Below are 26,493 nucleotides of genomic sequence, written 5' to 3' on the forward strand. Positions count from 1 at the left end.
TGTGTGCCCGCTTGTGTGTGCAGGCTCTTGAGCACACACACGGTTCGTAGAAGCCTAAGGGACGCCCTGGGAGATCACCCAGCTGCAGGGTGAGTCCAGTGCTCAGGTGGCCTGGCCCATCCTCCAGGAAAGCTGCCTGTGGGCCCCAGCCAGGAAGGAGGCTATCCCAAGAGGTTGTTATGGATGCAAACATGGCTGAAGTCATGGCACTTCTCATCCCACGCAAGCCTCTCAACAGCCAGATGACAGTCCTGTTAGCAGCCACAGGGGCTGCTGTCATCCCATTTGCAGAAAACAATGCCTCTATGAAATCTGTCACTGAAAGGCTGACTGGACCTTCGATGTCATGAAGCACTCTGTGACTCCTGCACCCCAGCTCCCACAGCTTAGGCGGGGTCCTCCTCCTACCCTGCAATCTTATACCCCGGAGACCTCATGCAGGACGGGGAGGAAAGAGCAGGGTGGATTCACACCCAGGTGAGCCCCCTGTCCACCAGGACATGCCCTGATGTGAGCCCAGTTCCCTGGGTCTCCAGCCCCAGCGGCTCTGCCCTAGGAAACCCTAACTCCATTCCCAGACCCTGGGAGCTGCTGGTATCCTTCTGTTTTCTTTCTCCTCCTCCCCACATCCCCCTCCATGACCCAGCTGTCTGCAAGGACCCACCCCCATCCCCAGGGCCTCTGGTTCCAGTTTAAATTGGAAAGCCAAGGGCAGAGGGGACAACAATGCTCGATTCCTCGCCACCAGACCACAGGCCTCAGGGCTGGTTTGTGGACGGGGGTAGGAATGTGGACTGCACAGTGGGTGCGCTGGCTTGCTGAGCACTGCCACCTGTCACCTCAACAGGACAAGATCTGGAGGTGGAGGAGGCAGGCAGGGGCATGGGAATTCCCCCACATGCATTCCCCCTGCCCTGCCAGAACGGCCCCATTTTTCTGCTCCTGCCCAAGCCCACCTAGGCCACCACCCCTGCCCAATCCCCCAGGACATGGTCCCATTCCCTGCCCCCTAAATGTCCCTCCCTTGCTCTGAACTGCATGGCTTGTCACTGGGGCATCCATGGTGACATAACCATTCACCTTCTTTAGTGAGGAGGATGCGGGGGGCCCCATCTAGTTGTCTGTCAATTTCTTCCTCAAATGAAGCCCCCATCTCCAGTAAGGAGCTGGGGGTGGGATGGGAGGAGTCCAGCCATCTTGCATGTCAGTGCAGGGGGTGGCTGAAAGACCAGATGTCCACAGAAAGGGTCTCATGATGTCGATCTGGCTTCAAGATGCCAGAACCTCCTCAGCTACCCCAAGGACCCACTTGTGTTACTCTGCACAAAGCAGCTCACCCCAGCACCCCACGGTGCTGAAACTCAAGAGGAAAGGGAGATCTAGGTACAGGACTCCCAGCAATGTTCACGCTACACCTTGCCCCAAGACCAGGCCTTGTCTGTTGTTGATCCATTCATAAGCATTTATTGCGTGCTGACTGGATGCCCAGCACTGGGGAGATGGCAGATGGCACAAAGGACAGGGTCCCCAAGGACGGGCGATTTCAGCTGTTCCCTCGCCAACCCCAGGGCATCCCCAGGGCTCAATCTCGGCCTGGGGGGAGGGTCTAGGAGTGGGAGTGGTCCTCATAGGGTGGGTCTTCCTGGAAATCCAGCTGAGCCCGGGTGCCCTTGCCCAGATGTAGGCGGCCTCTTAGGTGGACATGGAGGGAGAGCAGGAGGGCGAAGGCTCAGACTTCCCGGCACCTCTGAAACCTAGCGGAGGGGGGAGGGAGAGAAATGCTTAATCACAGGCCACGATGACTCAACGCTCCCCAAGTTGCCCACGGACTCGGCCTCCGGAGATGCTGGGCCTCTGGCGCCACCCAGTGGCTGCTCCGGAGACAGCGACCCCGTGATGTCTCTGGCTCCGCAGGGCGGCCCCGCTGGGACCCAGAGCCCAAGACAAAGCGCCGGAGTTCCGATTCTGCGACCGTGGTGCCCTCTCGTGGCCGCCGGGCTCTGGGGGGGGGTCCCCAGATCTGTTACTCCCAGAAGTTTTTAATCAAAGGCTGGCGGCAGGACACCATCGTCCCTATGTCCTTTTAGCCTCCAGCGTCTCCCAGTGGGACAGCATCAAACCTCACAGGTCTCCTGGAGGCAGTCTTTCACGCTTTTTTTCTTTTTTTTTTTTTTTTTTTTTTTGAGACGGAGTCTCGCTCTGTCGCCCAGGCTGGAGTGCAGTGGCCGGATCTCAGCTCACTGCAAGCTCCGCCTCCCGGGTTCCCGCCATTCTCCTGCCTCAGCCTCCCGAGTAGCTGGGACTACAGGCGCCCGCCACCTCGCCCGGCTAGTTTTTTGTATTTTTTAGTAGAGACGGGGTTTCACCATGTTAGCCAGGATGGTCTCGATCTCCTGACCTCGTGATCCGCCCGTCTCGGCCTCCCAAAGTGCTGGGATTACAGGCTTGAGCCACCGCGCCCGGCCTACTTTTTTTCTTTTTTGAGAGGGAGTCTCTGTCGCCCAGACTGAAGTGCAGTAACGTGATCTCAGCTCACTGCGACTTCCACCTCCCGGGTTCTAGCGATTCTCGTGTCTCAGCCCCCCGAGTAGCAGGGATTACAGGCGCATGCCACCACGCCGTTAATTTTTTGTATTTTTAGTAGAGACGGGGTTTCACCATGTTGGCCAGGCTGGTCTTGAATTGCTGACCTCAAGTGATCCACCTGCTTCAGCGTCCCCAAGTACTGGGTTTACAGGCGTGAGCCACCGCCCTCAGCGCTTTTATTTTTTTTAAGACAGGGTCTTGCTGTGTTGCCCAGGCTGCAGTGCAGTGGCACCATCTCAGCTCACTGCAGCCTCTGCCCCCCGGACCCAAGCGATCCTCCCTGGTCAGCCTCCCAAGTAGCTGGGACTACAGGCACATACTACACCATGTCCGGCTAATTTTTTTGTAGACACGGGGTTTCACCATGTTGCCTCAGGCTGGTCTCAAACTCTTGGGCTTGAGTAATCCTCCTGCCTTGGCCTCCCAAAGTATTGGGATTACAGGTGTGAGCCACCACATCTGATCCTTTCATGACTTTTTTTTTTTTTTTTTTTGAGACGGAGTCTCACTCTGTCACCCAGGCTGGAGTGCAGTGGCGCGATCTCGACTCACTGCAAGCTCCACCTCCCGGGTTCACGCCATTCTCCTGCCTCAGCCTCCGAGTAGCTGGGACTACAGGCGCCCGCCACCTCGCCCGGCTAGTTTTTTGTATTTTTTTTAGTAGAGACAGGGTTTCACCGTGTTAGCCAGGATGGTCTCGATCTCCTGACCTCGTGATCCGCCCGCCTCGGCCTCCCAAAGTGCTGGGATTACAGGCTTGAGCCACCGCGCCCGGCCTCATGACTTTAACAAATGTTCACTGCAAAGCTGCCTGAGAATAGATGGGAGGGGTGGTCCTCTCCCAGTCACTATCCTCCAGGAGCTCACAGTCTGATGGGTGAGGCAGTGCCCAAACATACCTAGTCGGACGGGCCCCTCCTCTGTTACCTGACTTCCTCAAAGACAATTTAAGTTGCTAGAACGAATTTCTCTTTTAAAACCTCACTGGGGGCCAGGCACGGTGGCTCATGCCTGTAATCGCAGCACTTTGGGAGGCCGAGGCAGGTGAATCTCCAGGTCAGGAGTTTGAGACTCAGTCTGGCCAAGATGGTGAAACCCCGTTCTGTACTAAAAATACAAAAATTAGCCGGGCGCCTCTAATTCCAGCTACTCGGGAGGCTGAGGCAAGAGAATTGCTTGAACCCGGGAGGCAGACGTTGCAGTGAGCTAAGATCGCGCCACTGCACTCTCTAGCCTGGGTGACAGAGCAAGACTCATCTCGGAAAACCAATATAAATAAATAAATAAAACCTCACTGGGGCCAGGCATGGTGGCTCAGGCCTGTAATCCTAGCATTTTGGGAGGCCTAGGCAGGAGGATCACCTAAGCCGTGTTCGAGACCGGCCTGGGAAACATAGTAAGACCTTGTTTCTACCGGTGGGGGGCCGGTGGGAAAGCCAGGTGTGGTGGTGCAGGCCTGTAATTCCAGCTACTCGGGAGACTGAGGCAGGAGAATCGCTTGAACCCAGGAGGCGAGGTTGCAGTGAGCCAAGATCGCGCTACTGCAGTCCAGCCTGGGTGACAGAAAGAGACTCTGTCTCAAGATAAATAAAGACATAAGTAAAATAAACTGGCTCGGCGTGGTGCTCACGCCTGTAATCTCAGCAGTTTGGGAGGCCGAGGCGGGCAGATCTTCAGGTCAGGAGTTCGAGACCAGCCTGGCCAACATGGTGAAACCCCATCTCCACTAAAAATACAAAATTTAGCTGGGCATGGTGGCAATTAGTCAGGCATAGTGGTGCCCGCCTATAATCCCAGCTACTCAGGAGGTTGAGGCAGGAGAATCACTTGAATCCAAGAGATGGAGATTGCAGTGAGCTGAGATGGGGCCACGGCACTCCAGCCTGATCAACAGAAAGAGACTCTGTCTCAAGATAAACAAATAAGTAAATAAAATAAACTGCTGTTCTAAGCTCTCTCTAAGGTCTTCCCTTAACCCTTGGAGGTGGGTACTGGGGCTAATCTTACTTCACAGAGGGGCTCAGCCATTACTCTCGGACAGGTCCCCCCAGCCACCTGTACAGGCACCTGCTCCTCCTCCTCCTCCTCGGCGGTGGCCTGTGTCCTGCATCTTCGCCTTGTCAGGACGGACCAGCTTCTTGCCTGCTGAGTTTCGGGTGGTGTGGCTGTAGACGGAGGTGTAGCCCTGGCCAGTAAGCGGGCAGAAGCGTCGGGTGTGGGCACGCTCACGCGTGGCACCACACTGGGGGCACACGTAGTCCCGCAAGATGGGACACAGCACCCTGCCGGCCTCGTCCTTCAGCACGTGGGACTGGTAGATGGCCCGGGACTCGCCGTTGTGTTTGCAGAAAGAGCACAGGCGTTCAGGAGCTGGCGAGGACTCCAGGCTGCGCTTCTGATCCTTGGGTCCTGGCACTGGGACTGACTCCGGCACTGACACTGACTCTGGCACTGGCACTGACTCCGGCGCTGACACTGGTTCCAGCACTGGCTCTGGCTCTGGCTGGGGGCTTAGCCTGGTCTCAGGCCCCTCTTTCCCACTGAGAGCCCTAACCAGGCGTGCCAAACCCAGGTAATCTGTCCACAGGTCAAAGGTCCCCATAGCTGGGCAGCATGTGCCAGGTGGAGGGAGTCACAGAGACAAGTAACCCTGCCTGGTGCAAACTCCCTCTTTCTGAACCTTCTCTGCTGCCCCTGCCTTCCTCTCTCTGGAGCCTGGGAGTCTGGGCTGGCCGACCCTCCTTTTACCTCCAAGGGGGTGTGAAGGGGGAGGAGCAGGCTGTGGGAGGTTCCTTGTTGTCGCAGGGGGGTGGGTGCCCCACTAAGGCACCTCCCAAGAGGCTGCATGGCCTCTGGTGGTGCTGGGGGGCTGCAGGACACACGGTGTGTGTGGGGGGGCACCCAGCGATGTGCACCACACCCCCATGTACACACCTCCAGGGAACTGGGGGGCTACCCTGACTCCCCTCTTTTTGGAGTCCTTAGCCCTCCAGCCCCACTGGAGGATGGGCAGAATGGGTTGGAAACCCCACCCTCAAAGACTAACAGTTACCAGTAACTTAAAGAAGTTAACTTAGTAACTTCTTTATAACTTTTTCTTCCTTCCCCTGGGCGGAGGAGTGGCCAGGTGCCCCTGGGCTCTTTGTGTGTGTGTCCAGGGAGTAGGTTGCTGATGCTCCAGCTGTCTCTGAAAGGAGTGTGGTGGTCCCAGGCTCATGGGCTGGTTGTGGGGGTAGGGGAAGGATCATGCCCCACCCCCCAAGCTCTGGTCTCCCTCCAAGAGTTTTCACATCGGTTGTCTTAGTGGAACCCCCATTTAATGGATGAGCAAACTGAAGTGTGAAGCCACCTGCCCATCCAGTTATTTATAAAGACATGCACCAGGCCGGGCGTGGTGGCTCATGCCTGTAATCCTAAAACTTTGGGAGGCCAAGACGGGGCGGATCACGTGAGGTCAGGAGTTCGAGGCCAGCCTGGCTAACATGGTGAAACCCTGTCTCTACTAAAAATACAAAAAAAAAAAATTAGCTAGGCATGGTGGTGGGTGCCTGTGATCCCAGCTACTCGGGAGGCTGAGGCAGGAGAACTGCTTGAACCCAGGAGGCAGAGGTTGCAGTGAGCCAAGATGAGCCATTGCACTCCAGCCTGGGTGACACAGTAAGGCTCTTGTCTCAAAACAAAACAACAAAAAGCACCAGATCTGCCTCCTTATTCTAGTTACCGGGGGCCCCCTGAGGCTAGGTGCTGGGGAGGGAGCCCCTTCCTGGCTGGGGCTGCAGAGGGGTGAGAAATAATCCTCTGGAGTCGGGAGGTGGGGGATAGCAGGTTGGGATCTTAGGAGGTACCTAAGTACCTACCCTAGTACCTACAGCTCTTCAATGTCCTCCCCCAGATGAGATCTCAGGAGGGTAGGGGGTGCTCAGGACTTGGACACAGAGGAGAGAGGCTGTGCCGCTTACACACCTCATCCACCCATCCATTCATTGAAGAAACTTTTATTGGCCAGGCACTGCAGCTCATTTTTGAGAGGCCAAGGGAGGCTCGCTTGAACCCAGGAGCTGGAGACCAGCCTGGGCAACACTTTGAGACCCCGCTCCTACAAAAACACTTTTTCGAAATAAGCTGGGTGTGGTGGTGCGTGCCAGTGGTCCCGGCTACTGGGGAGGCTGAGGCGGGAGGATCAACACTTGACCCCAGTTATTAGAGGCTGCAGTGAGCTAAGATCACACCATTGCACTCCAGCCTGGGTGACAAGAGCGAGATCCTGTCTCTAATTTAAAAGAACAAAACTAGGCCGGGCGCGGTGGCTCAAGCCTGTAATCCCAGCACTTTGGGAGGCCGAGACGGGCGGATCACGAGGTCAGGAGATCGAGACCATCCTGGCTAATACGGTGAAACCCCGTCTCTACTAAAAATACAAAAACTAGCCGGCGAGGTGGCGGGTGCCTGTAGTCCCAGCTACTCGGAGGCTGAGGCAGGAGAATGGCGGAAACCCGGGAGGCGGAGCTTGCAGTGAGCTGAGATCTGGCCACTGCACTCCAGTCCGGGCGACAGAGCGAGACTCCGCCTCAAAAAAAAAAAAAAGAACAAAACTATGGAGCACTCCATGGAGCAGAACTTACCACCCACATTTCAGAAAGGGATTTTAGGCCAAGCAAAGTGGTTCATGCCTGTAATCCCAGCACCTTGGGAGGCCGAGGTGGGAGGATTACTTGAGGTCAGGAGTTTGAGACCAGCCTGGCCAACACAGTGAAATTGCATCTCTACTAAAAATACAAAAATTAGCCTGCCGTGGTGGCAGATGGCTGTAATCCCAGCTACTTGGGAGGCAGAGGCCGGAGAATCGCTCAAACCCTGGAGGCAGAGGTTGCAGTGAGCCAAGATTGGGCCACTGCACCCCAGCCTAGGCAACAGAGTGAGACTGTCTTAAAAAATAATAATAAATAATAAGAAGAGGGGAGTTTAGCTGCCTTGCCCCAGCCTGTTTACCCCCAATCCTCTAATACTTAGTCCCAAATCCAGCCAGAGTCCATCCAGATCCCAGACACCAGCTCTCCTCTCCAAAGAGGAGTGGCTGGGGTCAGGGCAAAAAACAGGCTGAGTGACTTTGTGGGTGGGGGGTCCTGTCCCCAGTCCCCATTCCCCTTAAGCCGTGTCTGGCCCAGCCACAGTGACATTCATCCCCCGGTGGGTCTGGCCTCGGTCCTCACAACCCACCGACAACAATGAATGTTGATTGTGACCTTGGCTGTGGCCTAGGGGAGGGGACGTGCCCAGGCTGGATTGGGGGCTCCCCTGGCCCCCCTAGATCTGGAAGGTTAGAGTCACCGGAAGGAGGATGGCAAGTCCAGGTCTCAGGGTCCACTCAACGGTCGATGGTTTGCCTGAGCTGCCCAAACTCACCGACAGGTTGAATGTTCCCCCAAACCCTTGGCAAATTCTCCGGGACCTGGAGTTGGGGGTGGGGTAGGTGGCAGAGAACCAGAGAGGGCGAAGGGGGACAGGAGGAGAGAGTAAGGGACCCCTTGACTCTCATGAAATCAACAACCGCTTTTCAGGTGCCAACTGTTTGCACCTAGATCTGGGAAAAACACAAGGCAAATATAAATGATAGTAAATAAAATGTAGCCTTTGCTATGGGGATGGAGATGTAGCAGTGCCCGGGAAGGCTGGCCTCAAGCCGGCTCCCTAAGTAATTCACAAAGTGGTCCTGGAGGTGCAGATTACCCCCTCTTTGTCAACTGGGGAGACTGAGGCAAAAGGCCACTGCTAGTCCGAGGTGGAGGAGGCATTCCAAATGGCCCCGGGAAGTCTGGCAACCAAGCATCCTGGCCCCGAGGGCATTGATGCAACGTGAAGATAAACAAGCCATTTTAATACAATGTAATACGTTCCGGGAGCTTCACTGAGTTCCGGGCACGATGGTTTAGGAATTACAACAGCGGGAGTGGGGCACTTGGGGGTGGGGGTTCGTCAGGTCTCTCCACTTTTCAAGTGCAATGGGGTCCCCACTAGACAGGGGAGAGGCAGGAGGATCAGAGAGGGCGCAGCTCGCCCCGCGTGCGCGTGCGCACAGCATCTGAACTCGGGCACTTCGGGAGTCAGCGCAGCCCCCTGGGTCTCAAAAGGGGCTGCGGCGCCCCCTGTCCATTTCCTCATCCTTCAAATGACCCCCAGTCCCTTCCTCCAGTGATCGCACAGAGTTCGGCGACCACCCCCCACCCCCGGGTGCCCCCAGGCCTGCAGCTACGCACCCCTATCCCATAGCCCCGCAAGCCAAGCAGTGACCAGGATGGACTAGAGAGCCTTCGCCCCCGACCTGGGTCTGCGGACGGCCTAGAAAGCTGCATTCAGATTTCCTAGGCATGGCTGAGTGCTGCGGCTCACACCTGTAATTCCAGTATTTTGAGAGACAGGCGGGAGGATCTTTTGAGCCCAGGAGATGAAGACCAGACTGGGCAACATAGCGAGATTCCTGTCCCTACAAAAAAATTAGCTGGGTGTGGTGTAGTGAGCCTGTAGTCTCAGCTACTTAGGAGGCTGAGATGGGAAGATCGCTTGGACCCCATGAGTTCGAGGCTGCAGTGAGCCGTGATCGCGCCACTGTATTCCCGCCTGGGTGACAGTGCGAGACCCCGTTGTCGCAAAAAATAATTTCCTGGCCCCTGACATTTCACCGAGGGGAATACTGAGGCCCAAAATAACCGCCTGGCACACCCCAAGGCGGATTAGGGACCCCCAAGTGTGTCGAGCTGTGTGAACCACCCCCCCACCACCACACCCCTCACGGTCCTGGCGACAGGACCCGGCCCAGCCCCCCAGGCCGCGCCCCCGAGAGCCCCACCCACAGTCTGGAGGCACCAGCCAAGGCCCCACCCCAGGCACTGCCCTCTGGAGCCCCGTCGCTTTTGACCTGTTCCCCAGGACACGCTCCCTCTAAAACCCGCCCATATAGACTCCCACGGAGCCCACCCTCCAAGCCCCTAAGCCGGTCCTCAAAGAGCCCAGATCCCATAGGACCCGCCCCCTTAGAGCCCTCCACAAAAGCCTGCTCTACAGTCGCCCCGGGACAGCGTCCTGCCTCCGCGAAGCCCGGCCCCCCACTAAGGTCCGCCCCGACCGGGCACGCCCCCAAACCGAACTTCGTAGGGCCCCTCAGAGCCCGATGCCGGCTAACTCGCCCTCCCGAACCGCCCCCCGCCCTCCGACACCCTCTAGAGCTCTTCCCCCAGAGCCCGCCCTCTCACCCGCCCCGGGTCGGGGTCACGTTCCCACCCCTCTGTCTGGAGCTGGAGTGGGGCGCCCTCTCTCGCAGCTCATCCGCCGCGTCCAGCAGGCCCTCCCATTCGGGCTATGGAGTGCGAGGGGCCCTGATCAGCTCCTCTGTATCCGCCACCGCCACCCCCATCCCCAGGTGTCCAGGCCCTTCGGAGGGAGGTGGCCGGTCCCCTGCCTTGTGGATCATCATTCTAAGTAGGAGACCGCCTAGGACTTGGGAAGGAGAGTGAGTTGGGAGAACAGGTATTAATAATTACATTACTGATGATAACACTACATTCATCACGCCATGAGTAGGATATACCCATTTTGCGGAGGGGGAAGGTGAGTGGCTGTTAGTCCAGAACTCTCAAGGTTCCTCAAAAGCTTGGTTCTTGCCTGTAGCCCCAGCGAGTTGGCAGGGAGGAGGATGGCTGGAGCCCAGAAGTTGAGGCCAGCCTGGAAAATACAGTGAGACCCCCATCTCTCCTCTCTTTTTTGCGGGGGTGGGGGGGGCCTGGAAGGGGGACACGGGGGAGGAGGTGGTCAGGACCTGGCAGACAAAGAGCCCATTATGGGGATTCCAGCGACACTAAGAGCCCTCTGGGGATCTCCACGGTGTCACCCGTGATGGCCCAGGCTTTTTTTTTTCTGTCGCCCAGGCTGAAGTGCAGTGGTGCCATATCCGCCCACCATAATCTCCACCTCCCGGGTTCAAGCAGTTCTCCTGCTTCAGCCCGGCGAGAAGCTGGGACTACAGGCACCTGCCACTATGCCCGGCTAATTTTTGTATTTTTAGTAGAGATGGGGTTTCACCGTGTTGGCCAGGTTGGTCTCCAACTCCTGGGCCTCCCAAAGTGCTGGGATTATAGGCATGAGCCACTGCACCCAGCTGGCCCCCATTTCTTTAAAAAAGAAAAATGTTTATTCTCTCTTTTGTTTTGTTTTGAGACGGGGTCTCGCTCTGTCGCCCAGGCTGGAGTGCAATGGTGCAATCACAGCTCACTGCAGCCTCGACCTCCCAGGCTCAACCAGTCTTTCCACCTTAGCCTCCTGAGTAGCTGGGATCACAGGTGCCTGGCCTGGCTAGTTTAAAACAAAAACAAACAAAAAAATTCTGTAGAGATGAGATCTCATTATGTTGCCCAGGCTGGTCGCAAACTCCTGGGCCTCCCAAAGTTCTGGGATTACAGGCGTGAGCCACCTCTTCCCACCCGAATTTCTTCTTGATGACTGTGAACAGCTGTAATGTTGGGTGTAGGGGGTCATCAGGCAGGAGACATTCTGGCTATGTTGGAGGGGGTTCCCCAGACACTTCCTGTGTGTCCTCTCTGCCTCCCACTCCTCCCCCTGAGGGCTTTGGCCTTGAACTGCCAAGGACGTTGTTCCCTATAAGGTTTCTCCCTAAGACAAGACACAAGACCATGGTGGAGGAGGGCTCTGGTCTTGAAGGCCAGGAAGCTGGGGCTGGGGCGACAGGAGGCTGGCAGCCCCAACCCTGGGTCTGACTATCTCCCTTCTTTGCCTGTGGTCAGTGCAGGCTTCTGGCCCTCCATGTCTGTCTAGATCCACCTGTCTCTTGGTCGTCCCAGGGTCATCTGTCTGGGTCGGACTACGCCCCTCATACACCTGTTATCGGTCTGGGTCTCTGGCCCGGCCCGTGCACCTGCCTTGAACTGTCTGAATCTGTCTGTATGTGTGTCTGGCTGTTTACTCCCCATCTCCCCTGTCTGTGACTGGTGACTGTGGTGCCTGTCCCCTCCTGTCCCCTGAGGGAGTCCGCTTGTCTCGCTGCAGCTGTCTGCTGGTCTGACTTTGAAGTCCCTCAGCGTGGGAGGTGACAAACTGTCTCCTCCCGCTTGTGACCCTGAGCCTTGATGCAGGGTTCCTGGGACCCCTCACCTGGCCCCAGTGCAGCTGGAAGGGTCTGAGGATAAGTGGGGTGTGGGGGATGGCCCTCTAAAAGCCACGTTCTTGGCTGGGCATGGTGGCTCATGCCTGTAATCCCAGCACTTTGGGAGGCCAAGGTGGGCAGATCACTTGAGGTCAGGAGTTCGAGACCAGCCTAGCCAACATTGTGAAACCCCATCTCTACTAAAAATACAAAAAAAAAAAAAAAAAAAAAAAAGTAGCCGGGCATGGTGGTGCACAGCTGTAGTCCCAGCTACTTGGGAGGCTGAGGCACAAGAATTGCGTGAACCCAGGAGGCAGAGTTTGCAGTGTACCGAGATCGAGCCACTGCACTACAGCCTGAGTGACAAGAGTGAGACTCTGTCTCAAAAACTAAAAAAAATAAGCCACACTATCCCAGGGCCCTGTCCCCCACCCCCACACTTAGCACCAGCAAGGTACAGGGCAGCTGGTGCAGGTCAGGGGGATCAGAGTCAGAGGTGAGACGTCCTAGCAGAGGCAGATGAGCAAGTGATGGACGGACGGATGGATGGATGGATGGAGGCAGTTCTACCGTCAAGCTGAAGAACAAGGCTGGGCGCGGTGGCTCATGCCCGTCATCCCACTGCTTTGGGAGGCCAAAGCAGGAAGATTGCCTGAGCCCAGGAGTTCAAGACCAGCTTTTTTTCTTTTCTTTTTTTTTTTTGAGACAGAGTCTTGCTCTGTCGCCCAGACTGGAGTGCAGTGGCCAGATCTCGGCTCACTGCAAGCTCCGCCTCCCGAGTTTACGCCATTCTCCTGCCTCAGCCTCCCGAGTAGCTGGGACTACAGGCACCCGCCACCTCACCCGGCTAGTTTTTTTGTATTTTTTAGTAGAGACGGGGTTTCACCGTGTTAGCCAGGATGGTCTCGATCTCCTGACCTCGTGATCCGCCCGTCTCGGCCTCCCAAAGTGCTGAGATTACAGGCTTGAGCCACCGCGCCCGGCCTTCAAGACCAGCTTGAGCAACATGGTGAAACCCTGGCTCAACTAAAAATAAAAAAACTTAGCCAGGCGTGGTGGTGCATGCCTGTAGTCCCAGCTATTTGGGAGGCTGAGGTGGGAGGATCACAGAAGCCAGGGAAATCAAGGCTGCAGTGAGTGAGACACAGTCGCTCCACTGCACTCTAGCCCAGGCCCTGTCTCAAAAAAAAAAGAAAAAAGTTGAAGAACGAGGTGGGCGTGGCTAGGTCAGCGTCTCCCAAGTTCCCAGGGATGTCTGGTGGTCCGTGTGTCCTGCCCGTGATTCTTGAAGTCTTGACTTTGAAGTCCCTCAGGGTGGGAGGTGACAGGCTGTCTCCTCTCGATCCCGAACCCTGAGCTTTGGTGTGTGGGGGTTGGGGGTGTATCTATGTATGTTCCCCGCATGAGTTCCTATATATATGCTCCTGTGTGTCTGAATGTTGTATGTAACTGTGTGTGCGTGTGCGTACTTGGGCCTGGAAGGCGGACCCGGGGGGAGGAGGTGGTCAGGACCTGGCAGACAAAGAGCCCATTATGGGGATTCCAGCGACACGAAGAGCCCTCTGGGGGTCTCCGCGGTGTCACGGTGATGGCCCAGGCTGTCTAGACTGGCAAGCAAGGGTGCCTCATTTCAGTGATACCTGCGTGGGCTCTCTCAGGTCCCGCCCTCCGCAGGCCGTCTCCCCCACTTCCTTTCCAGCTGTGGGAGTCTTTCATGCCAGGGGTCCTCAGACAAGGGGCTCCTCTGTCCCACCCAGCCCATGGGCAGTGGGTGGGCTAGGAGCCCAGCTTCCTTCCCAGGCCTGCCGGATGTGAGGCCAGGGCTGGGGAAGGCGAGGAGGTTCTGGCTTCTCCAGGATTGGGATTGGGGACTATGGAGGGGCCAAGCTGAAGGAAAATTCAGGCCTGGCGTGGTGGCTCACACCCGTAGTCCCAGTGCTTTGGGAGGCCAAGGCAGGAGGATCACTTGAGCCCTGGAGTTCGAGATCAGCCTGGGCAACGCAGGGAGCCCTCATCTCTACAAGAAATAAATTTAAAAAGAATTTTCTTAAATAGGGGAAATTCAGACACTTCTACTGAGGCTTACGGTGCTGGGTGACCCTGGCCTGGGTCAGGGTGGGCTCCACCTCAAGACATCTTGCAGGATATTTCTATGGGTCTCTAAATCGGGGCTTCAGGTCCAAGCTACTTTGCTGAGCTATTTTGGGGGGTTCTGTGGGTGTCTGTAAGTCCAGGTGGGAGTCTCCCCACCAGTTGTGTGTGTGTGTGTGCGTGTGTGTGAGTTCCTGTCGGCTTCTGTTTGTGTGTGGATGTCAGCGTTCCTGTGGGTGTATATCATGCTAATCGTGCATAATTCCAGGTCGACGTGTGAGCCAGTGTGCGTGGGTGTTTGATGTCTGCTGGTGTCACTATGAGTGACTGGAGTCTGTATCATCCAGTCATGGTGTCCCCCTCATCCCATTCCCCACTAAAATGTCAGGTGTGGGAGGACAGGGATTTCACCCTTTTTTTTTTTTTTTTAATTTTTTTTAGAGACTAGGTCTCGCTGTCACCCAGGCTAGAGTGCAGTGGTGCCATCATAGCTCACTGCAGCCTCAAACTCCTGGGCTCAAGCGATCCTCCCGCCTCAGTCTCCCTAGTACCTGGGACTATAGGCACACACCACCACGCGCAGCTAATTTTCTTTTTTTAACTCCTGGTCTCAAGTGATCCTGCCACCTAGGCCTCCCAAAGTGCTGAGATTATAGGCGTGAACACTGTGCTCTTTCAGATTTCCCTCTTGTTCACAGCTGCATCCCCAGTGCTAGAACAGTGCCGGGTACATAACAGATGCTCAATAAATGAGTACTGGGGCCAGGTGCAGTGGCTTACGCCTGTAATCCCAACATTTTGGGAGGCCGAGGTGGGCGCAATCACCTGAGGTCAGGAGATCAAGACCAGCCTGGACAATACTGTGAAACCCCATCTCTACTAAAAATACAAAAATTAGCCGGGTGTGGTAGCGGGCACCTGTAATCCAGCTACTGGAGGCTGAGGCAGGAGAATCGCTTGAACCTGGGAGGTGGAGCTTGCAGTGAGCCGAGATTGTGCCACTGCACTCCAGCCTGTGTGACAAAGCAAGACTCCGTCTCCCAAAAAAAAAAAAAAAAAAAAAAGCCAATGAGTATTGGGTTTCTGGGGATTTCTGCCTGCCCGTGTGTCATTTTCCCATGAGTCTGTGCACGCCAGTGTGTGTACATGTGTTAATTGTGTCTGTGTGTACGTCAGTATTATTGTAGATGTGCAGGTGTCCGAGTGCCTAAACAAGCCTCAGGGTAGGTGACGATGGGCATACGACCACTGGGTTCGTGCTCATGTATCTTTGTGGGTGACAGTGTCATTGTGGGTGGCTAGGAAGATCCATTTTACTGTGGACAACTGTGTGTCCATGTGTGCAGTTGTGTTCTTGGGCAAGGGGGGTCTGTATGTGTATATGTCAAGACTACTGAGACCCGCTACACGGGAGACTAAGGTGGGAGGATCGCTTGAGCCTGAGAATTTGAGGCTGCAGTCAGAGCTATGATCGTGCCACTGAACTCCAGCTTGGGTAACAGAGCCAAACCCTGTCTCAAAAAACAAAACAAACAAACAAAAATTTGGGCCAGGCATGGTGGCTCAGCGCTCTGGGAGGCCAAGGTCAGGGGACAGCTAGAGCTCACGAGTTCGAGACCAGCCTGGGCAACCGGCAAAATTCCATCTCTACAAAAAATACAAAAATTATCCAGGTGTAGTGGTGCACACCTGTACTCCCAGCTACTCAGGAAGCTGAGGTGGGAGGGGTGCTTAAGCCCAGGAGATGGGCATAGACTGCAGTGAGCCTAGATCGCGCCACTGCACTCCAGCCTAGGCAGCAGAGTGAGACCCTATCTCAAAAAAAGTAAAATAGGCCGGGCGCGGTGACTCAAGCCTGTAATCCCAGCACTTTGGGAGGCCGAGACGGGCGGATCACGAGGTCAGGAGATCGAGACCATCCTGGCTAACACGGTGAAACCCCGTCTCTACTAAAAAGATACAAAAAATTAGCCGGGCGAGATGGCGGGCGCCTGTAGTCCCAGCTACTCCGGAGGCTGAGGCGAGAGAATGGCGTAAACCCGGGAGGCGGAGCTTGCAGTGAGCTGAGATCCGGCCACTGCACTCCAGCCTGGGCGACAGAGCGAGACTCTGCCTCAAAAAAATAAATCAATAAATAAAAAAATTAAAAAATTAAAAAAAGTAAAATAAAAAACGGTGGCCGGGCGCGACGGCTCACACCTGTAATCCCAGCACTTTGGGAGGCTGAGGTGGGCGGATCCCCTGAGGTCAGGAGTTCAAGACCAGCCTGGCCAACATGGTAAAACCCTGTCTCTACTAAAAATACAAAAATTAGCCGGGTGTGGTGGTACACGCCTGTAATCCCAGCTACTCAGGAGGCTGAGGCAAGAGAATTGCTTGCCAGGAGATCGTGCCATGGCATTCCAACCTGGGCAGCTGAGAGACTCCATCTCTAAATAAATAAATAAGTAAATAAAAATAAAAATGACGACCTTATGTGACCTGCTGTCAGATGTGAGTGTTTCTGCAGGCTTTGTACTGTGTGTGTGTGTGTGTGTGTGTGTGTGTGTGGCAGGGTCGGGGGGTGACTGTGGGTAACTGTGAGTGTACAGGTGTGAACTTGCTTGGGAGGACACATGGATGTCTGTGTGTGTCCCAGGTATTGTGAACAATGGATTCTGTGTGTGCCTGACTGGTGGGCTTTAGGGATCTGTGTTTGTCATTGCTACCCTGAGTGACATTCTGTGGGTGAACACCCACTCCTGTGTGTCAGTGTTACGCGAAAGGCGGTGTCTATGTTGTAGCCGCCTTCGCTGGTGGCTCCATTTCTCTGTGTGGCAGTCTTTCAATGGGCAGTATCCCTGGATGTCCGAGCCCTTCTGGGTGACGTGTCTACACACGTGGCAGTGTTATTGTGGGGGACTGTATGTGTGTGTCAGCATCACTTTGGGCTGTGTATTAATGGCGGTGCTGTACGTCTGTGTATAGCGTGTGATTTTGGGGGTCTCCACCAGGGCCTTGGGAATATCTAATCGTGGCTGGGTTAATGCATCTGCCAGCAGTCCAGGGTGTGGAATGGGTAGGGAAGGAGATGAGGGGAGGGGAACCGAAGCGTGGGGCGGTGGGGGGGACCTCTCAGTCCTTATCAGCCAATGAGGTGTCTTCTCCACCCTCCCACCCCCAACCTGCCCTCCAGGGCAGGTCGCTTTGAAAGGCGCCCTGTCGCTTTAAAAGGGCTCCCCGGCAGTGGGATTCGGGGCCATTTTTCCTTTTTATGGCCAGTTTTGGAGGGCGGGTTCCTTCTCGCAAACCTTGGCCCCAGTAAATACCCTGCAGCTGCTGCCGGTAATGACAGGCCGGAGGGGCGGCCCGCGCTGGGCGCCAGGGCTTCCGGAGGCGGCGCGGCTGCAGCACCCCCAGCCCGCGGCCAAGCCTGAGGGGGGCCCCCGCCGGGATCGGTCTCCGCAGGCCCGAGCGCCCATGAACTTGGCCGGAGCAGCCTTCACGAACGCGCGCGCGCGCCGGGCTGGACTCTCTCCTGGCACTCGATTTCCGAGCGCCCCACCCGCCCCGCGCCCCCAAGAACAAAGCTCGCCGCCGCCCCGGCCCGTGGCCTCCCCGCGCGCGGTCAGGTGTCGGGCGGTCGGGGCGCCACTGTCCCCACGCCCCCCATCGCACGTCTCCGCCCCGCGGGGGCATCTCTGCTCGCCCTCCCGCTGGCGGCCCCGGCTCGGGGACTCGGGGGCCTGTCCCCTTTGCAGAATCTGACCCTCCCGGCGCCCCCTCTCCGGAAAGGCCAGACGCAGAGATGCCGCCGGGGCCTCCCCGCCCCGCTTCCCATCCCCAACAACAATGGAGGGCCGGGCCGCAGAGGCCAGGGCGCTCGCCTCGGGGCCGCGAGCAGGTGCGCGAGGGGGCTGCGGCCGCATCCCGCCCCGCCCCGCCGCGCCCCCTCCCCGCGGGCGGCCCCCGCCCCGCCCGTGCCCCCGGTCCGCCAGGCGCCCGCGCTCACCTCGACTGGGGCCGCCGCCGCATTTCCCCCTCTTCTTTCCAAAACCCGCCCGGAAAAGCCCCCCGGGCCCGAGGCGCCTGCACGGGAAATTGCATTTCGGCGGCTCCGGGCCGGGCGGGGGCTCCCTAGGCCGTGGGCGGGGGGGGGGGGAGGGGGCGGCGGGGCTCCGGCGCCGGCTCGAACCCGTGGCCGCCGCCTCCCGCCCGCCCGCCTGTCTGTCTCGGTGACGTGCCCGCGCTCCCCGCCACCGCCGCCCCCTCCCTCCTCCCAGCGCCGCGTCGGGCGGTGGGTCCAGCCGCGGCAGTGCGCGCCCCGAGGCCTCCCGCCAGGCGCACCGGGACGCACTCGGGGGATGCCCGTGGGTCTACAAGACGCAGCTCCCGGGGCCCGCGCGGGGGAATCGGGGACACGGAGGCGCGGGCGGGCACACGCAGGGACCCAGACGCACGCAGACCTCAAAGGCGCCGGGGGGGAGCAAGCGCGCACAAAGGCACGCGGGCCACAGACACAGGGAACGGTGTGCAGGGGGCTGTGAGACACACACCCAAGGGAGGGGGTGGCGGGACGTGCAGGCGTGCCGGGCCGCACGGGGTGGTCATAAAACCCAGCTACACACAGAGGGACACCCGGGGGCACCAGACACATGCAAGATACACAGACACACCACATCCAGGACAGGAGGGAAGGTCCTTAGAACCGAAATCTACAAAAACACGGCTGAACCCCGGGCGCGCACAGCTCACACAAGACACACGGACACACAGGAGATCACAGACACACTGGGGTATCCACAGACCTGAGATATACCCCCCAACATACACATGCAGTACCCCAGGTACACAGCCACAGGAACACCGTGACACACACAAAATAACACATGGATATACACATAGAACCAGAACACACCCATAGAGACGCACACAGATCTACAAAGTTCACAGACACACACATATATGCACAGCCACTCAGGTCAAATGGACCAGGCGCAGAGGCAGAGAAACAGAACCAACAGCCTCATGCACAAGACCCCCAGCAGGTCCCAGAGCCACAGGGGTCCACATAGACACACACACAATTCAGGGGCACGTGGGGACGTGTACCTGGGACTGTGAGACAAACATGTATACAGGCCAGGTGCACAGACCGCGTGCCATCTGTACAAAGGATGGGGTTCCCCGGATCTCCCAAAGATCCTTGCACAGACTATCCCCTCATACTCCCCCCTCCACACACCGCCCCCGCCCCTGCCCCGCCCAGGTATAAGAGCATGCACAAGGCAGGAATGATCCTACCCTGGCTGAGGCTCCACACACTGCCCCTGCCCGGAGTGGCCACCGCGGCTGGTAGAGGAAGGTCACATCAGGGCAAACCATGGCGCCAGGCAGCCTCCCATTGGCCCGGGCTGAGCTGGCAGATTTCTCATTCTGTTTATTTATCCCCTACCCCAGTCTGAGAGGGGGATGGAGAAACCTTGGCTGCCCCCCTTCCAAGCCCAGGCCTTAACCCTTATGGGGCCATGGCCCTTCCCCACCTGACCGCACCCCTCCCTTCCTTTCAGCCCCCTCCACCACAGTCCTGCCTCAGTTTCTCCTTGACAGGTTCACCTCCCACATCGTCCAACTGCCTTCAGGTCTCAGCCCAGAAAGTCTGGTCCCAGGTCCAGGAGAGTGGAGGTCTCCAGGACCACTCCCTGCATCCCCAACCCCACCAAAGGTTAGAGGGGCCAGCCCTAGTCTATACCTAACCTCTCCCAAAGGAAGTCTTTCCCCAGAGTGGGGATGGAGAGACACGTGCAGGGGAGAGAATGGGAGTTCACTGCAATCTAGTAATCATACCTCAATAAGGTGGGGGGGCGGTCAGCTCTGTTGATGCCCCTCCTGTGCCACCCACCCCCTCCCCACTGGCCAGCCCTTCTTACAGAAAAGGAGCAAGGGGGCCAGGTACGGTGGCCCAAGCCTGTAACCCCAGCACTTTGGAAGGCCGAGGCAGGAGGATCGCTTGAGGCCAGGAGTTCAAGACGAGCCTGGGCAACACAGAGAGACACTGTCTCTACAAAAATAAAATAAAATAAAATAAAATTAGCCAGGTGTAGTGGTGAGTGCCTATAGTCCCAGCTACTTGTAGGAGGCTGAAGCAAAAGGATCGCTTGAGCCCAGGAGGTCAAGGCTGCAATGAGCTGTGATCGCACCACTGCACTCCAGCATGGGCAATAGACACTTCATCTCTAAAAAAAGGGTATTGGGGAAGGAGTTCCTCTCCTAGAAAAAGAGGTGGAGGGGGTTGGGGAGGGACTTGCTCTGGAATACTCAACATTCACATTTATTCATGCAATCATCCATCCATCCATAGACATGTATAAACCTCATCTCCCATCCAGACCAGGGCAACCTCTGAGGCAGGGACTATTCTATTTATCTAGAGGGGTGGGGACCCAGGGTAGAGTTCTCCCCAGCTGTATTTTGGAACCTTCTTCCTGGTCCCAGAAGGGCTTATCATCCATCATCTCAGACTCTTCCCAGCAAGCCAATGAAGTGAATACTGCCGTTCCAACCAATGGGCAACCAAGGCCCAGACGGGGGCTGCCCTTGCCCAAGGTGGCACCGCCTGTAAGAGGCAGAGCTGGGGCCAGGCGCGGTGGCTCACACCTGTAATGCCAGCATTTTGGGAGGCCGAGTCGGGTGAATCACGAGATCAGGAGTTCGAGACCAGCCTGACCAACACAGTGAAATCCTGTCTCTACCAAAAATACAAAAATTGGCCGGCGTTGTGGCATACACCTGTAATCCCAGCTACTCAGGAGGCTGAGGCAGGAGAATCGCTTGAACCCGGGAGGCAGAGGTTGCAGTGAGCCGAGATGGCGCCACTGCACTCCAGCCTGGGCCACACAGCGAGACTCCGTCTCAAAAAAAAAAAAAAAAAAAAAAAGGCAGAGCTGGAATTCTTTTTGTGCGAGGCCTTTTCCCCCTAGCTCTTCTCCAGGACTGGCCAGCTGTCCGGCCCGCTGAATTTCCTGCAGCCACCAGCAGGGGGCAGCAAAGTCCAGCGCCCTCCCAGCTGTGGGGGCCGGCGGGACTGATCTCAGCTCTCAGCGCAGTCTCCTCCCCGCCACCTCCCACTCCACGGTAGCTGAGGACTCTGCCTGGACACCCTAGGCTGGAGCCTCCATTGCCCAAATGCAGAGGCCCCAGAAGGAAGGGCCCCTTCTTAAATAAAGCCCCCTAGAACTGCCGTCCCCACAAATGTCCAACTCACTCGGTGTTTCTCTACGTCTAACTCTCCTTCTTGCTGCAACGCATTTGCCGGGGCAGGCGGCCTCTGCATTCCAGAACTGGGTCAGACCAGGAGAGAAGATTCCTGGATCCTGGCCCAGTGGCCAATTCGCCCTGGGCTTCTCACCCCCCAGACTCCTCTGAAGATCCCCAGAGCCCAGCACAGGATGGGAGGAGCGGTGGGGGAAGCCCCAGCGCCCCAGACGCCTTAGGGCGTGGGAACTGCCCTCCTCCCTACACAACCCCGGTCCCCAGTTCCTGGGGCCCCTGCCAGTGCTGACTCATAGGGGGAGCCCAGGGCTGCGACACACCAGCAGCTCTTCCTGAACCTTTCCCTGGGAGTTCTCACCTCCTGTCCCCTTGGGGGTCTCCGTGGGGACCCAAGGTGGGTGTGAGAGTCAGGCAGCCCTTCTCAACTCCATCAGCCCGGAACTCCAGCCCCCGAAGTCCCCCAAGGCTGTGGCCATTGGATACCGGGTGGATGTGTCGGGGGTCTTGGGTGCTGCCCCTGTGTACTCAGATGTGGGTGTAGCTTGCACACGCAGTCGTCGACTGAGAGAAAGCCCCGAGGAGGCAACGCCTAGGCCGTGTGAGTGCTTTCCTCCGCACCCCACCAGAGTCTGGGCAGGGACACTCCGGGACCAGAACGAAGCCCTGGGCTTGGAGCTCATTTCCTCAACCGCAAACCATCTTCTCCCGCCATCTTCCCGGTCTCCGGAAATGGCGGCTCCATCCTCCCAGCTGCTCAGACAAAAACCTTTATTAACAGATGCAACCCATTAACAATTTTGGTTACTGTGCTTTTTTTTTTTTTTTTTTTAAACAGGATCTGGCTCTATCGCCCAGGCTGGAGTACAGTGGCACGATCTCTGCTCACTGTATCCTCCGCCTCCCGGATTTCTTTCAACCTCACAAATAGCTGGGGCTGCAGGCACCTGCCACCACGCCTGGCTAATTTTTTGTATTTTTAGTAGAGATGGGTCTTGCTATGTTGCCCAGACTGGTCTCGAATTCCTAGACTCAAGCAATCCACCCGTCTCGGCCTTTTAAAGTGCTGGGATTGGCCGGGCGCGGTGGCTCAAGCCTGTAATCCCAGCACTTTGGGAGGCCGAGACGGGCGGATCACAAGGTCAGGAGATCAAGACCATCCTGGCTAATACGGTGAAACCCCGTCTCTACTAAAGAATACAAAAAACTAGCCGGGCGACGAGGCGGGCGCCTGTAGTCCCAGCTACTTGGGAGGCGGAGGCAGGAGAATGGCGTGAACCTGGGAGGCGGAGCTTGCAGTGAGCTGAGATCCGGCCACCGCACTCCAGCCTGGGCGACAGAGTCAGACTCCGTCTCAAAAAAATAAAAAATAAAAAAATAAAGTGCTGGGATTACAGACATGAGCCATCGCGCCCAGGCTGGTTACTGTCCGGTCTAATGCATCCAGAATCCTGCCTTCTCCAGGGCCCCACCCTGGTCACCGGCTCCCATCATCTCTCCCCAGAATTACTCCAGTTGCCACCTCTCTGCATGCCTTGCAGCCCTCAACAGTCTGTCCCCATACCCCCAATCCCCTGTTTGCCTCTCCCCACCACAGCAGCGGGGCCGGTGGGGGCGGGGGTGCGGGGGGCGCCTGTTAACACCCAAGTCAGGTCCAGTCCCTCCTCTGCTGGGAACCCTCAGTGGCTCCCACCTTAATCAGAACAAAAGCCAAAGTCCTCCCCAGGACCCAGAAGGCTTTGCACAATCTCTCCTGTCTCCTCTCTGCCTCACCCTCTCTACTCCCTCCCTCATTCACTCCATTCCAGACCTCCTTAGACCAGGTCTCAAATACACCAGGCATGGTCCCGCCTCGGAGCCTTTGCACAAGCTGCTGCTTCTGCCAGGGACTTGTTGCCCCCTGATTCTCACATCTTTCTCCTTCACTCCTTCAGATCTCTGCTCAGGTATTACTTCCCCAGTGAGTTTCCCTGACTACCCTCTTTTTTTTTTTTTTTTTTTTTTTTGAGGCGGAGTCTCGCTCTGTTGCCCAGGCTGGAGTGCAGTGGCCGGATCTCAGCTCATTGCAAGCTCCGCCTCCCGGGTTCACACCATTCTCCTGCCTCAGCCTCCGGAGTAGCTGGGACTACAGACGCCCGCCACGTGGCCCGGCTAGTTTTTTGTATTTTTAGTATAGACGGGGTTTCACCGTGTTAACCAGGATGGTCTCGATCTCCTGACCTCATGATCCGCCCGTCTCGGCCTCCCAAAGTGCTGGGATTACAAGCTTGAGCCACCACGCCCGGCCTACCCTCTTTTTTTTCTTAAATTTTTTTTTTAGACGGAGTCTTGCTCTCTTGCCCAGGCTGGAGTGCAGTGGCACGCTCTCAGCTCACTGCAACCTCCACTTCTCTGGTTCAAGTGATTCTTCTGTCTCAGCCTCCCGAGTAGCTGGGATTACAGGCACCCACCACCATGCCCGGCTAATTTTTTTTTGTATTTTTAGTAGAGACAAGGTTTCACCATGTTACCCAGGCTGGTCTCAAACTCCTGAGCTCAGGCAATCCACCCACCTCAGCCTCCCAAAGTGCTGGAATTACAGATGGAGCCACCGCACCCGGCCGACTCCCCTATTTAAAAATTGCACCCACCTTGGTTTCTCCTCTTTATTTCTCACAACCCTGTCACCTTTCAACAGGCTACATGCTTTACTACGCATCTTGTTTCTTATCTGTCTCCTGTACTCAATTGTCAGCTCTGCCAGCACAATAGGTGTTGTCTTTTTTTTTGGAGACATTGGAGGGGTCTCACTTTGTTGCCCAGGGTGGTCTTGAACTCCTGGGTTCAAGCGATCCTTCTGCCTCAGTCTCCCAAAGTGCTGGGATGACAGGTGTGAGCCACCGTGCCCAGCCTACAATGTTTGTCTTCATCACTGCTGGAGAACTTAAGAAAGGCCCTTAGTCAATATCTAGTGAATTAATGCATTAATAATCACTATGTTCCTGGCACATGTGTTGGGGGAGGTGATGGGAAGTGGGGAGGGACAAAACAGACTTGGAGCTTGCCTGCCACCATCTGGCAGGGGGCTAGTCATGTAGCTAGCCAATTACAATGAAGACTTTTCAGTGCGGAGAGCAAAGGCCCAGCCTGGAGGATGAAAGTGCAATCCGGGAAGGCTGTTGAGAAGGTGACATCTTGTAGGGAATTGATCAGTAAGGAGTTTGGATTTAAGTATGATGAGAAGGCTTAGGGGTTTTTGTTTGTTTGATTTGTTTTTTAGAAATGGGATCTTGCTCTGTTGCTCAGGCTAGAGTTCAGTAGCACAGTCCTAGGCCACTGAGGCCTCAACTTGGGTTTAGGCAATTCTCCCGCCCCAGCCTCCCAACTAGCTGGGACTCCTGGCACACACCACCACACCTGGCTAATTTTTAAATTTTTTTGTAGAGACAATGTCTCACTATATTGCTCAGGCTGGTCTCAAACTACTGGGCTCAAATGATCCACCCTCCTCAGCCTCCCAAAATTTTGGGATTACAAGCATGAGCCACCATGCCCAACCAAGGGTTTTATTATTTTATTTTATTTTATTTTGTTTTTTGAGACGGAGTCTCACTGTGTCGCCCAGGCTGGAGTGCAGTGGCATGATCTTGGCTCATTGCAATCTTCAGCTCCCAGGTTTAAGCCATTCTCCTGCCTCAGCCTCCAGAGTAGCTGGGATTACAGGCACCCGCCACCACGCCCAGCTGATTTTTGTATTTTTAGTAGAAACAGGGTTTTGCCATGTTGGTCAGGCTAGTCTCGAACTTTGACCTCAAGTGATCCACTCGCCTTGGCCTCCCAAAGTGCTGGGATTATAGGTATGAGCCACTGCATCCCGCCTCTACAAAAAATTTAAAAAATTAGCTGGGTGTGGTGGTGTACGCTTGTGGTCCCAGCTACTCGGAGGCAGAAGTGAGAGGACTGGTTGAGCTCCAGAAGTGGAGGCTGCAGTGAGCCCATGATCACACCACTGCATTCCACCCTGTCTAGAAAAAAAAAAAAAAATTGTTTTTTTCAATAAAGATAGGATCCAACAGAGCAGGGATTAGGGATAGGTGAGTGACATGAGTCACACAAGGGCAGGACTCGGGCCTGTCTGGACTGCATTTTCCAGTGACGTTATTACTGGTCACATGTGGCTACTGAGAGCCTGAAATGCAGCTATTCTTGAAAGTAATGGCAGCTGGGCGCAGTGACTCACGCCTGTAATCCCAGCACTTTGGGAGGCCGAGGAGGGTAGATACCTGAGGTCAGGAGTTCGAGACCAGCCTGGTCACCATGGTGAAACCCCCGTCTCTACTAAAAATACAAAAATTAGCCAGGTGTGGTGGTACATGCCTGAAATCCCAGCTACTCAGGAGGCTGAGGCAGGAGAATCGCTTGAACCCAGGAGGCAGATGTTGCAGTGAGCCGAGATTGTGCCACTGCACTCCAGCCTGGTGACAAAGCAAGACTCCACCTCAAAAAAAAAAGAAAAAAGAAAGAAAGAAAGTAATGGCAAAAACCACAATTACTTTGCACCAACCTAATAGTTTGAATTGAGATGTGTTATAAGTATAAAATCCACATCAGATTTTGAAGCCAGTACCAAAAAAAGTGAAATATCTCGTTCATAATGTTTACTTTGATTATATGTTAAAATGATACTATTTTGGATACACTGAGTTAAATAAAATATCTTATGAAAATTAATTTTGTAGCCGAGTGTAGTAACTCACACCTGTAATCCTAGCACTTTGGGAGGCCGAGGCAGATGGATCACCTGAGGTCAGGAGTTCAAGACCAGCCTGGCCACCAGAGTGAAACCCTCGTCTCTACTAAAAATACAAAAATTAGCCGGGCGCGGTGGCTCAAGCCTGTAATCCCAGCACTTTGGGAGGCCGAGACGGGCGGATCACGAGGTCAGGAGATCGAGACCATCCTGGCTAACACGGTGAAACCCCCGTCTCTACTAAAAATACAAAAACTAGCCGGGTGAGGTGGCGGGCGCCTGTAGTCCCAGCTACTCGGGAGGCTGAGGCAGGAGAATGGTGTAAACCGGGAGGCGGAGCTTGCAGTGAGCTGAGATCCGGCCACTGCACTCCAGTCCGGGCGACAGAGCGAGACTCCGCCTCAAAAAAAAAAAAAAAAAATACAAAAATTAGCCAGGCATGGTGGCGGGTGTCTGTAATCCCAGCTAATTGGAGGCTGAGGCAGGAAAATCACTTGAACCCATGAAGTGGAGGTTGCAGTGAGCTGAGACCTTGCCACTGCACTCCAGCCTGGGCAACAGGGCAAGACTCTGTCTCAAAAAAAAAAAAAAAAAATTAATTTTGGCAGGCTCACCGGCTCCCACCTGTAATCCCAGCACTTTGGGAGGCTGAGGCAGGTGGATCACTTGAGGTCAGGAGTTCAAAACC

General features: G+C 56.0%; 1 protein-coding gene across 3 annotated transcripts; it reads right to left on the bottom strand.

Annotated features, from left to right (window-relative positions):
* Positions 1 to 1,439: 1,439 nt before the first annotated feature.
* NANOS3 (nanos C2HC-type zinc finger 3) lies at positions 1,440 to 18,935 on the bottom strand. 3 transcript variants are annotated; one of them, XM_033195900.1, is made up of 3 exons: positions 17,820 to 18,935; positions 4,654 to 4,771; positions 1,440 to 1,754 (listed from the first exon to the last, which is right to left on the bottom strand). In XM_033195900.1, exons 1-3 carry the CDS (start codon positions 18,486 to 18,488, stop codon positions 1,693 to 1,695), a joined length of 849 nt encoding a protein of 282 aa, XP_033051791.1. In that variant the 5' UTR covers positions 18,489 to 18,935; the 3' UTR covers positions 1,440 to 1,692. The 3 variants fall into 3 exon arrangements, with proteins under 3 accessions (XP_033051791.1, XP_033051793.1, XP_033051792.1); XM_033195902.1 differs by lacking the exon at positions 17,820 to 18,935 and having other exon boundaries at positions 4,654 to 6,019; XM_033195901.1 differs by lacking the exon at positions 4,654 to 4,771 and having other exon boundaries at positions 1,449 to 1,754.
* Between the last annotated feature and the right edge of the window lie 7,558 nt (positions 18,936 to 26,493).

Source organism: Trachypithecus francoisi, unplaced genomic scaffold (genome assembly GCF_009764315.1).
Source record: "Trachypithecus francoisi isolate TF-2019V2 unplaced genomic scaffold, Tfra_2.0 Lachesis_group5, whole genome shotgun sequence".
NCBI lineage: Eukaryota > Metazoa > Chordata > Mammalia > Primates > Cercopithecidae > Trachypithecus > Trachypithecus francoisi.

Coding starts and splice junctions, on each gene's coding strand:
- NANOS3 (XM_033195900.1), bottom strand. CDS start 18,488: ATGTGGTGTGTCTGTGTATCTTGCATGTGTCTGGTGCCCCCGGGTGTC. Junction 4,772..17,819: donor CGGCGGCGGCCCCAGTCGAG/GTGAGCGCGGGC, acceptor CTTACTGGCCAG/GGCTACACCTCCGTCTACAG. Junction 1,755..4,653: donor AGGAGGAGGAGGAGGAGCAG/GTGCCTGTACAG, acceptor CCCCTCCGCTAG/GTTTCAGAGGTGCCGGGAAG.